Below are 13,290 nucleotides of genomic sequence, written 5' to 3'. Positions count from 1 at the left end.
ATTTGCTAAGAAATAGTGATTCATAGTTACTCCGAAGTGTATATAGATGTGGATGTGTGTATAATTTTTTTAATTAAAATACAAGTTTTTGGGGCTGGGCATGGTGGCTCACACCTATAATCCCAGCACTTTGGGAGGCTGAGGCGGGCGGATCACAAGGTCAGGAGTTCGAGATCAGCTTGGCCAATATGGTGAAACCCCGTCCCTACTGAAAGTACAAAAATTAGCTGGGCATGGTGGCAGGCGCCTGTAGTCCCAGCTACTTGTAAGAGGCTGAGGCAGAAGAATCGCTTGAACCCAAGAGGCCAAGGTTGCAGTGAGCTGAGATCACACCACTGCACTCCAGCCTGGGCGACAGAGCTAGGATATTATTTTAGGATAATATTATTTACCTAATAATAATAATAATAATTTTTATGAGAGGAAACAATTAGTGTATTTAGTTTTATAAACTATTCTAGAAACTATAATTCATCCTCTTTTTCCTGTCATTGACTTATTCTTGTACGTCAAAGAGCCCATCTCTCTAACTTCAGGTGACCTCAGCTATTGCCCAGGCACAATTTCTCTTTTCTGAATTCACATCACTTTTAACCAAGCCCTTTCTATTTCAAGTCCCTTTCTAATCACAGTCCCTATTTTATTGATTCATTATACTTCGCCCTTGGAGAATCTTCTTAGATAGTAAACAAAATTCTTGAATTATATTCACATTTTCTGGAATACATTATCTGTGTCCTCAAACTAATAGAATCTTAGTTTTTTCCTAAGAATACCAAAATCTTCATACTTCTCCGAAGAAGGTCACTTTCCTATTCCCCTCACTCCTAGCACTAGAAGCAGTGTTCATGGATATTATCAAACATTCTTGACCTGCCCTTTTGAAAGTCACTGTATAAACCAAGTCTTAAAACTGTAATGTCCCATCTACTTCCAGAGTACTCATTCTTCTACATCAATGCTTTCAGCCCCAGGCTGAAATGGATTATTTACTCTACTCCAATCCCTGCCATCCTGCAGCACCTCTAAGATTAAAAACAAAGTGAAACAGAATAAAATCTACAGCATTTCTCCAGTTTGATGACCACCATGTTCAGTTGCATATTCCAAATAAAGTCTTCATTGTCCTCACCAGACCCTTCACTCTCCATTTCTCTGGTCCTTTCCTAGCTGCACTTAGCCACCTTATCTACTCTGGGTAGTCTGACTCTGTTTCTTACAAGCTTTCACATATACTGGCATGTTTCATTATTTGATGTCGTATACTAGTAAGTGAGCATACTGAATTGAGATTCGGGAGAGGCAGATCTAGACCAAGGTCCTTAAGAGAAGAAGATTGATGCGACTGATGCATCTTCAAATTGCTTTCTTGAACAGTATACTCTTGTCCTGTCATTTGGCTTGTTCGCAGCAGTGGCTGCATTTGAGCTTCCTCCTGGCCTCACCATCCCATCCTGCCACGCTGAGCTGCCACATTTTACTAGAACAACCTGCCACACTCAACATGGGAACATACGTCTCTACTGCCCTCTCGTGTCCACCAGAGGAAGTGACGCATGGTGGGCAGGTTGGTGCCTTTGGAAGGAGTTTTGGAATGATGACAACTGTGACTGGCATGCCAATGCCTCTTTTCCATTTTTTTTTAAAACGTTTTACTGATATCTTATATTTTTAACAATGTCAAATTTTCTGTTTTTCAAGGACCGTTCCTAGATCTTCTGCCTCAATCTCAAGTCATTATGTTCACCTACCTGTTTGCTGATATCAAAGCTATATGGTAGAAGCACTCATTTCTCTTGGGCTGTATCTTCCCTCTTCACTCCTACCTCTGAAGAAGAAAGGCACCTCCTCTGAGCTAAACAGGAACCCAGATTACAGAGTAGAAAGAGCAGATGGAGAAATAATCAGAAAGAGCAGAAATGTAGATAGAAAAGGTAGAAAAAGCAGAAATGGAGACAAGTGTGGACTCTTCTCCAGAAATGTTTAGTCCAAAGGAAGAAAAAAGTCTGACAGTAGAAGAAGACAGAATAATTGAAGGAAAGTTTTCGACAGTAGGGAAAACTTGAGTTGATTTATATGCTGATGGAAAACCTCCAGTGGAGAGGAACTGATTAATAGAATGTGTCTCAGAGCAAACAGCAGAAGGTACTTCATCCTATATTCTTCCGATTTATTCCCTCGTCTCACCTTTACTCTTTATATATCCCAACGTGTCAAGCATCACACACTGGAAATAAATATGGTCAATAAATATTTACTCAGTTGAATCATACTGAGAACATTGGATTGGTCCAGTTATGAAGCCCAAGTCACAACTAGGGTTCTCTTGCATGGTTCCTGCTTTTGTCTAAATGACACTCCCCACTACCACCATCTCCTATTTTGTAAGAAAAGTGATCCAGAAGAGAGTAGCTCCATTACCATCATTGTTTATATCGATCTTACGGAACACCAAGTTGGTGAATTCTTCAGGACTCAGGGTTTGCTGGCCATTGAGGGCTTGTACCGCCTGCAAAAAGACATTAAATCAAAGAGATCAACTTTTCTGGAAGCAAATACATTTTGCAACATTTCTGCTCCAATGTGACAGAATTTGGGGATGTGTTAATGTCAGTTGCTATCCAGTCTGTACCAGTTGTTAAAAGTAAATAAAAAGAAAAGATTGTATGTCAGTTCTGGGTAATGAGACTTGGAAATTAAATGAACTGAATAAAGACTGAAATCCTATTTTATACAGTATAAAGGGATAAAGGGATCCATTCAACATATTAGATCACAACAGATGCAATGAGCCCATTGGAGAAAATATTGTAGTGGTCATGGTCATAAGAATTCCAGACCCAGAAAACAGACATCGCTCTCAATTTCAGACGGGTTCATTTGGGTCTTATGGATGAAAGTAAAAGGATGACCACAACGTTGTAAGAGTCTCAAGCTTCCTCTCTGGCTTCCACCGCTGGCACCCCTGGTTCTTTGTGCCTTTTTATATATATGCCTTCGAAGGGCGCTGAATTTCTCCCACATTCTGCCAGAGACCAGGGGGCAAATGACATTTCCAGCCTTCCTAGAGGAAAGATGTAGCTAACCTCCCCTAATTCCAAGGTGATTAAATTAAATGACCCAGACTTGATATAGAACTTCATAATAAAATGAAAGAGGATTATTCATTTGGGAATTTGAACATAACCCTCTTGATTGAACATGAAGGAATCTTTAGAAAAACTTCTAGCAATGTATTTCAATTAGAGGACACAATCATAAATATGACTCTCTCTTTCTTGCTGCTTCCCAAGCATTACCAACGTTAAGTCCAGGATTAATCATAATAAGTGGTGGTAAAACACCAGTCTTGGCTTTAGCAAATTTAGGTCTCACGGATCTCATGGTTAAATATAGGACAATATTTAAAGTAACTGTTACATACATATAGCATCACATTTGAAGAAGATTTTAAGGATTTCTCAGTGTTTGGTCAGAGGCTTCAAAAGCCTAGAAAATTTGGCCAGGTATCAAGTATCCCCACATTCTGAAGTGATATTAGACCACATAAAAAGTCATAGCAAAAAATTGTGAGATCTTGATTTGTTCATCACCAATCTTCAGGTCATATAAGTGCAAGTGAAATACTGATTGGAAAGTGCAGGAGCACTGAGGGGATATTTTTGGAGGGAATCGTCAGCTTGCTCTGTTTTCCTTCTTTTTTAATTAGAAGCAGCAGGATCAGGGGATAGGCAGGAAGCTTTTTCTTCTTCTTCTTCTTCCTCTTCCTCTTCCTCTTCCTTCTTCTTCCTTCCTCCTTCCTCCTTCCTCCTTCCTCCTTTCTTCTTCTTCTTCTTCTTTCTTCTTCTTCTTCTTCTTCTTCTTCTTCTTCTTCTTCTTCTTCTTCTTCTTCTTCTTCTTTCTCCTTCTCCTTCTTCTTCTTCTTTCCTTCCTCATTTACTCATTCATTCTTCCTTCCCCAGTTTCCTAATGGCAGTATCTGAGCACTCCCTGTGTGGGAGCAGAAGGACGCAGGAGAGAAAGGGAAGCAGGAGAGTTCTCACATGGCAAGTACTGTCCTGGTTAGCTAATTTCAGTGCTTCCTGGACTGGCCTGGACTGGCAGGTGTAGACGCTCTCTCCTGCAATTCTGTAGGCATGAATCATGCATCTTGATTCCAGCCGTTCCCTTTTGCTTAGAATTTCTTAAAATCTGCAGCGGGGTGCGGTGGCCCATGCCTGTAATCCCAGCACTTTGGGAGGCTGAGGTGGGTGGATCACGAGGTCAGGAGTTCATAGACCAGCCTGGCCAATATGGTGAAACCCCATCTCTACTAAAAATACAAAAATTAGCCAGGCATGGTGGTGGGTGCCTATAATCCCAGCTACTCAGGAGACTGAGGCAGGAGAATTGCTTGAACCCAGGAGGTGGAGGTTACAGTGAGCTGAGATCATGCCATTGCACTCCAGCCTGGGTAACAGAGACAGACTCTGTCTCAAAAAAAAAAAAAGAAAAGAAAAGAAAAAAAGAATTTCTTAAAATCTGCACAATTGCCATTTTCTTGTTCAGGCCTGTCCTGTGCATTGTTGAATACTTAGCAGCCTCCCTGGTCTCTAAGCAATAGATGGCAACAGCACTACGCATTCTGTATTCTCCAACTCACCAAAATGTCTCCAGACATTGTGAAATGTCCCCTGAATAGAGATTCTCCTGGTTGAGAACAAGAGCTCTAGGTCTACCTGCAGCTTTGAGTTTTCTTCACATCTTCCAGTGGCCCTGCAGGATAAGATCTAACACAGATCTATGCCAGCTTCCTCTCACAGTGTTCCATACCTGATCTATGGAAAACACCCTAGCATACTTTGTCCCAACAAATTCTATGAAGGCAGATACTTCCAAAGTGTGCACTCTTGCTGCCACTGTTTGCTTCTTTAGGCTTCTCACTCATGACTCAAACACTCACTGTTGTGATCCTCAAATTGCAGGATACAACCACAGTTCAATGGTTTCCTAACATGCTCGTGTTATTGACCTGGCGGGGAGGGTCCTACTAAATAAATTTTCCTCAAAAATCCTTAAAAACCTTTCTCTGGACTGTTTTATACCCTTGAAGTGAGATTAAGCTATCTCCTTTGTACATACTGCCTATGCTCTGGTACTTCCTTGCAATCTCTTTTTTTTTTTTTTTTTTTTTGAGACGGAGTCTCGCTCTGTCGTCCAGGCTGGAGTGCAGTGGAGCGATCTCGGCTCACTGCAATCTCTGCCTCCCGGGTTCCCGCCATTCTCCCGCCTCAGCCTCCGAGTAGCTGGGACTACAGGCGCCCGCCACCGCGCCCGGCTAGTTTTTTGTATTTTTAGTAGAGACGGGGTTTCACCGTGTTAGCCAGGAGGGTCTCGATCTCCTGACCTCGTGATCCACCCGCCTCGGCCTCCCAAAGTGCTGGGATTACCGGCTTGAGCCACCACGCCCGGCCTGCAATCTCTTAATGCCTGGGCTGAATTCCATTTTAGCATCTGTATTGTATGTAGAGAGAACTTAGATTATATACTTTTTATTTACCTTGCTGATTTTTTCACTTGCCTGTTGTATAGAAAGTATGTTCCTAGGCTACCAATTTCTTAATAAGTATATATTCCATTGCATTAATTTATTTAAACATTTTCCTCTTTTAGTTTTTTAGAATGTTTTGCTATCTAAAGAGATTCTGTGATGTAAATCATAGGACTTTCATCTCTAATAATTGTTTTTCCTGACTCAAAATAAGTAATGCTAACTCTAAAATGAAGATCAGCTTTTAGCCTCTCGACGCAGATTACCACATTTCCCGGAACGTTTTATCTACTTACACTCTCTCCACAGTGTGTAAGGCGCCTTCCTTACCACGCTCTTACCAGAATTTGCTATTATTGTTTTTAGTACTGATTAATTTAGAGACAAATGGTATCTAATTATTAAATTTCTGTTCTGTGCTTTTATTAGTTCAATTTTCCTGTGTCCTTTTTTTTTCCTTTCTCAGCACTTTGAGGGAAAATTCAATTTGCGACTTACTACTTCTCTTTCCTTGGCTCACTAACTGAAGTTATACATTTTAACTAATAAAAATCTACAGCACATTTCCCCATAAGTTATAGACAAAATCACGTTTATCCTTGTTGTTCCTAATTCTTTTCAGAATCTGATGACTCTCTCCTTCACCCAAAAAAAGCATAACATACAGGCAAAATTTGTCATTAAGTTGAAGGGCTAAAATGACTCCTGAAGGCCATTGATTCTTAGATCCCAGACTAAAAACCCTTGTTTCGAGAAATGCTTTGGTGGCATCCTAAGATCTGTATGCTGTATTTACATTTTCATTGTTTTTAGAAGAAGCTGAGTGTTTAAAAGAACATTTTAAAATTTACATGGGGTTCGGCATTCTCCGTGGAATATTTGATATCTAATTTTGTGTTGCAATATATAAGGTATAGGCAGAATTTCTAAATTGTTCACTTGCCAAGTGAATCCTAGCACATTTTTTGTGTGAATGATCTATGTGAAATTAAAATATTAGCAATATTGGTATTATCCTACACTTGAACTCTTTCCATATGTTGGTTAACTCTACATTCGCTTATTTAGCTTTCCATTTTTATCTGCTTTGAACATTTGTTGAGAAGTTTAATTATAAATGTAGTTCTACTCATTTATTTTTCTGGCATTTTTGCTAATATTTCTACTATGTATTTTATTTGTAACTCAGCTCCTTCATCTATGAAACAAAGAATTTGGACCAGATCATTTCTAAGACATCTAATTCTAATGCTCTTTGAGTCTGTGTTACAAATTCAATGTCTTGGATTCATAACATTAATTAAACCTGTTATCTTCATTTAGATATAGTGTCCCACTTAACCAATTTTTACTCTGGGCTCTTTACTGTTTCATACCATGATAATAACTATCTCCTACTCCATTGGGGTGGTGGTATAGGGACTTAGAAAGGCACTTATTGAACTTTAGATATGGAAAAGATCTGAGATCCCTGAACCAACTATTAGAAATACTTCAGTATAGCTCCCAGAAAGATCAGTCCTCACATACCTTCATTCTTAGTCCATGTCTCTTGTTAAACATATATAAACCATCTCACAGTTTAGCTATTCCTCACCAGGCATTCTGCACTGAGGCAGAGAAAAAGATAAGTTGTTTTGCACTCTCATATTTGTTTCATTGTTTTCATTGCAATGCTCTGTTAAATTTGTGAATGCCAGGGTGGATTGCATCAAGAAGGAAAAGCTGATTTGCTGCTGTTGCCCATTCAGTAATCAATAGGTTAAGTAAAGCTTACATTACTTCAGCAATTCAAAATGTATATCCCAAAAACAGCCAACCCCATAGACAGCTCTTACCTACTCCATAGGAAGGGAAAATGGGTTAACTGTATAGTGGCCTGAAAAGGATACTTTACTGCTTCACTTACCACGAACATGTCCAGTAGTTCATTTTTGTCAATAGAACCATTTCCATCAACATCATACAGTTTAAAATACCATTTTAATTTTTGCTCCATTTTTTCTTGCACGATTAGATTTACAGCAGCAATAAACTCCAAAAAGTCAATAAATCCATCCTATGGAAATTAAGGTGAAAAGAAAAATAAATATTAAGAAGAAGAATTGTTTTTTATTTGAGAAGTCAGCATTCATGAACAGGGCCTTTAGTATAACTTAAATCAATCCAAAAGATTTCAGCATAAAACTTTTCCCTAGTGTTTCATTTTAAAAAAGTTTATAGACACAAGTGACTTTAATTTTACAATTAAGTGCCTTAAGTAAATAGGCATTATTTTTTAGTGTAGTTTCAGGCTCACAGCAAAATTGAATGGAAGGTACAGAGGTTTCCTATATACTCCCTGTCCCCACACATGCATAGCCTCCTCCATCGTCAACGTCTCCCACCAGAATGGTACATTTGTTACAATTGCTGAACCTACACTGACACATCATCATCACCCAAAGTCCATAGTTTACATTAGTGTCCACTCTTTGTACTTTACATCCTGCAAGTCTAGATATATAATGCCCTGTACCCACCATTATAGTATTGCATAGAGTAGTTTTGCTATCCTAAAATTCCTCTGCGTTGTGCTAGTCTTCCCTAACTCCTGGCAACGATTAATCTTTTTACGGTCTCCATAGCTTTACCTTTCTAGAAAGTTACATGGTTAAAATTATATAGTGTTTAGTATATGGTACGTAGTTTTTTCAGATTGGCTTCCTTCACTTAGTAATATGCATTTAAATTTCTTCCTTGTCTTTCCAGGGTTTGATAGCTCATTTCTTTTCAGCACTAAATAATACTCCATTGTCTGGATGTACTTCAGTTTATTTATCCATTCACTTCCTGCAGGACATTTTGGTTGCTTCCAGATTTTGGCAATTAGAAATAAAGTTGCTATAAATATCTATGTGCAGATTTCTTGTGGACTTAAGTTGTTAACCCCTTTGGACAAATACCAGGGGATTTGGATGATATGTAAAAATATGTTTAGTTTTTAAGAAACTGCCAAACTATCTTTCAAAGCAGTTGAATCATTTTACATTTCAACCAGCACTGAATGAGAGTTCCTGTTGCTCCACATCCTCACTGGCATTTAGTGTTTTTAGTGTTCTGGATTTTGGCCATTCTAATAGGTGTGTAGTGGTATCTCCTTGTTTTAACTTGCAATTCCCTAATAATATATGATGTTGAACATCTTTTTATGTGCTTATTTACCACCTGTATTTCTTCTTTGGTAAAATATTTGGCCTATTTCTTAATCAGATTGTTTTCCTTTTTTCAATTTTTTTTTTATTTCAATAGGTTTTTGGGAATCGGGGGCATTTGGTTACATGAATCCATTTTTTAGTGGTGATTTCTGAGATTTTGGTGCACTCATCACCTGAGCAGTGAACACTGTATACAAGGTGTAGTCTTTTATCCCTCGCCACCCTCTACCCTTTCCTCAAAGTCCAATGTATCATTCCTATGCCTTTGCATCCTCATAGCTCAGCTCCCACATATGAGTGAGAACAGACATTGTTTGGTTTTTCCATTTCTGCGTTACTTCACTTAGAATAATAGTCTCTACTTTTATCTAGGTTGCTGTGAATGCCATTATTTCATTCCTTTTTGTGTCTCAGTAGTATTCCATGGTGTATACACACACACACACACACAAACACACACACATATATGGATAATTTTCTTTATTCACTCATTGATTGATGGGCATTTGGGCTGGTTCCATATTTTTGCATTTGCAAATTGTGCTGCCACACACACGCATGTGCAAGTATCTTTTTCATATGATGACTTCTTTTTCTCTGAATAGATACCTAGTAGTAGGATTGCTGGATCAAACAGTAGGTCTAAGTTTAGTTTTTAAGGAATCTCCACACTGTTTCACATAGTAGTTGTACTAGTTTACATTTCCACCCGCAGTGTAAAAGTGTTCCCTTTTCTCTGCATCCATACCAACATTTGTTGTTTTTTTGATTATGGCCATTCTTGCAGGAGTGAAGTAACATTGCATTGTGGTTTTGATTTACATTTCCCTGATAATTAGTGACATTAAGCATTTTTCCATATGCTTTTTGGCCATGTGTATATCTTCTTTTGAGAATTATCTATTCATGTCCTTAGCCCACTTTTTTATTATTATACTTTAAGTTCTGAGATACATGTGCAGAACGTGCAGGTTTGTTACAAAGGTATACATGTGCCATGGTGGTTTGCTGCACCCATCAACCCGTCACCTACATTAGGTATTTCTCCTAATGCTATTCCTCCCCTAGCTCCCTACCCCCCGACAGGCCTCTCCCTGTGTCCATGTGTTCTCATTGTTCGACTCCCACTTATGAGTGAGAACATGAGGTGTTTGGTTTTCTGTTCCTGTGTTAGTTTGCTGAGAATGATGGTTTCCAGCGTCATCCATGTCCCTGCAAAGGACATGAACTCATTCTTTTTTATTAACCCACTTTTTGATGGGTTTGTTTCGTTTTTTCTTGCTGATTTGTTTGAGTTCTTTGTAGATTCTCGCTATTAGTCCTTTGTCGAATGTACAGATTGTGAGATTTTCTCCCACTCTGTGGGTTGTCTGTAAACTCTGCTGATTATTTCTTTTGCTGTGCAGAAGCTTTTTAGTTTGAGTCCTATGTATTTATCTTTGTTTTTGTTGCATTTGCTTTTGGGTTCTTAATCATGAAGTCTTTGCCTAAGCCAATATCTAGAAGAGTTTTTCTGGTGTTATCTTCTAGAATCTTTATGGTTTTGGGTCTTTAAGTCTTTGATCCATCTTGAGTTGATTTTTGTATAAGGTGAGACACAAGGATCCAGATTTATTCTCCTACATGTGGCTTGCCAATTATCCCAGCACCATTTGTTGAATAGGGTGTCCTTTCCCCACTTTATGTTTTTGTTTGCTTTTTCAAAGATCAGTTGGCTGTAAGTATTTGGCTTTATTTCTGAGTTCTATTCTGTTCGATTTGTCTATGTGCCTATTTTTATACCAATGCCATGCTGTTTGGTTGACTATGGCCTTATAGTATAATTTGAAGTTGGGTAATACGATGTCTCTAGATTTGTTCTTTCTGCTTAGTCTTGATTTAGCTATGCAGGCTTTTTTTTTTTTTTTTTTTTTGGTTCCATATGAATTTTAGAATTTTTTTTCTAGTTCTGTGAAAAATGTTGATGGTATTTTGATGGGAGTTGCATTTAATTTGAAGATTGTTTTTGGTTCTATGGTCATTTTCACAATATTGATTCTACTCATCCATGAGCACGGGATGTGTTTTCGTTTGTGTCATCTATGACTTCTTGCAGCAGTGTTTTGCAGTTTTCCTTGTAGAGGTCTTTTGACTCCTTGGTTAGGTATATTCCTAAGTATTTAATTATTTTGCAGCTATTGTGAAAGGGGTTGAGTTCTTAACTTGATTCTCAGCTTGATCGCTGTTGGTGTATAGAAGAGCTACTGGTTTGTGTACATTAATTTTGTATCCTTAACTTTTGCTGACTTCATTTATCAGGAATCTTTAGAGTTTTCTAGGTATATGATCACATCATCAGCAAACAGCAACAATTTGACTTCCTCTTTACTGATTTGGATTCCCTTTTTTTCTTTCTCTTGTCTTATTGCTCTGGGTAGGACTTCCAGTACTAAGTTAAACAGAAGTGGTGAAAGTGGGCATCTTGTCTTGTTACCCCCATTCAGTATGATGTTGGATGTGGGTTTGTCACAGATTACTTTTATTACCTTAAGGTATGTCCCTTCTATGCCGATTTTGCTGACGATTTTAATCATAAAATCGATTTTATGACTTTGTCAAATGCTTTTTCTGTGTCTATTGACATGATCATGTGATTTTTGAATTCTGTTTATGTGGTGTATTACATTTATTAACTTATGTATGTTAAACCATCCCTGCATCCCTAATATAAAACCCACTTGATCTTGGTGGATTATTTTTTTGATATGCTGTTGGATTTGGTTTGCTAGTATTTTATTGAGGGTTTTTGCATCTTTGTTCATCCGGGTTATTGGTCTGTGGTTTTCTTTTTTTTTGTCATGTCCTTCCTGGTTTTGGTATTAAAGTGATACTGGCTTAATAGAAGGATTGAGGGAGAATTCCCTCTTTCTCTAGCTTTTGGAATAGTGTCAATAGGATTCGTACCAATTCTTTTTTGACTGTCTAATATAATTCCGCTGTGAATCCTGGACTTTTTTGTTGGCAGTTTTTTTGTTACCATTTCAATCTTGCTGCTTGTTATTTGTCTGTTCATAGATTCAATCTCTTTCTGATTTAATCTAGGAGATTTGTGTATTTCCCGGAATGTATCCATCTCCTCTAGGTTTTCTGTTTTATGCACATAAAGGTGTTCATAGTAGCCTTGAATGATCTTTTGTATTTCTGTGGTATCAGTTGTAACATCTCCTGTTTCATTTCTAATTGAGCTTATTTGGATATTCTCTCTTCTTTTCTTGGTTAATCTAGTTAATGGCCTGTCAATTTTATTTATCTTTTCAAAGAACTAGCTTTTTGTTTCATTTATCTTTTGTATTTCTTTTCTTTTCAATTTCACTTAGTTCTGCTCTGATCTTCATTATTTATTTTCTTCTGCTGGGTTTAGGTTTAGATTATTCATGTTTATCCAGTTCTGTGAGGTGTGACCTTATTTGTGCTCTTTCAGACTTTTGATATAGGCATTTAATGCTATAAACTTTCCTCTTAGGACCACTTTTGCTGTATCACAGAGGTTTTGATAGGTTGTGTCACTATTATCATTCAGTTCAAGGAATTTTTTAATTTCCATCTTAATCTCATTGTTGACCCAGCGATCATTCTGAAGCAGGTTATTTAATTTCCTTGTATTTGCGTGGTTTTGAGGGTTCCTTTTGGAGTTGATTTGCAATTTTCTTCCACTGTAGTCTGAGAGAGTACTTGATATAATTTCAATTTTCTCAAATTTACTGAGACTTGTTTTGTGGCCTAACATACGGTCTATCTTGGTGAACGTTCCATCTGCTGATGAATAGAAGGTACATTCTGCAGGTGTTGGGTAGAATGCTCTGTAAATATGTGTTAAGTCCATTTGTTCTAGGGTATAGTTTAAGTCCACTGTTTCTTTGTTGACTTTCTGTGTTAATGACCTGTGTAGTGGTATCAGTGGAGTATTAAAGTCCTCCACTATTATTGTATTGCCATCTATTTCATTTCTTAGGTCTAATAATAATTGTTTATAAATTTGGGAGCTCCAGACCAGGCATGGTGGCTCATGCCTGTAATCCCAGCACTTTGGGAGGCCGAGGCAGGTGGATCACCTGAGATCAAGAGTTCGAGACCAGACTGACCAACATGATGAAACCTCATCTCTACTAAAAATTCAAAAATTAGCCAGGTATGGTGGCAGATGCCTGTAATCCCAGCTACATGGGAGGCTGAGGCAGGAGAATCATTTGAACCCAGGAGGCAGATGTTGCAGTGAGCTGAGATCGTGCCATTGCACCCCAGCCTGGGTGATAGAGCAAGACTCCATCTGAAAAAAAAATTGGGGAACTCCAGTGTTAGGTGAATATATATTTAGAATTCTGATATTTTCCTGTTGGACTAGTCCATTTATTACGATATAATGTTCCCCTTTATCTTGTTTAACTGCTGTTACTTTAAAGTTTGTTTTGTCTGATATAAGAACAGCTCCTCCTGCTCGCTTTTGGTGTCCATTTGCATGGAATGTCTTTTTCCACCCCCTTACCTTAAGTTTATGTGAATCCTTATTTGTTAGGTGAGTCTCTT

The 13,290-nt window shown here is 38.1% G+C and overlaps 1 protein-coding gene across 2 annotated transcripts in view; it reads right to left on the bottom strand.

Annotated features, from left to right (window-relative positions):
- GUCA1C (guanylate cyclase activator 1C) overlaps positions 1-13,290 on the bottom strand; it is a 48,384-nt gene that overhangs the window by 7,260 nt on the left and 27,834 nt on the right. The window contains exons 2-4 of one of the 2 annotated variants that reach the window (XM_033200445.1): positions 7,440-7,589; positions 2,382-2,509; positions 199-201 (exon numbers count right to left, since the gene is read on the bottom strand). In XM_033200445.1, coding sequence (XP_033056336.1) covers positions 199-201; positions 2,382-2,509; positions 7,440-7,589 — 281 coding nt within the window. The remainder of the gene's footprint in view (positions 1-198; positions 202-2,381; positions 2,510-7,439; positions 7,590-13,290) is intronic. The other variant, XM_033200434.1, reaches the window with a different exon arrangement.

Source organism: Trachypithecus francoisi, unplaced genomic scaffold, assembly GCF_009764315.1.
Source record: "Trachypithecus francoisi isolate TF-2019V2 unplaced genomic scaffold, Tfra_2.0 Lachesis_group0, whole genome shotgun sequence".
Taxonomy (NCBI): domain Eukaryota; kingdom Metazoa; phylum Chordata; class Mammalia; order Primates; family Cercopithecidae; genus Trachypithecus; species Trachypithecus francoisi.
Note: the sequence above shows the minus strand (reverse complement) of the source record. Positions and strands in the feature narration are given on the sequence as shown.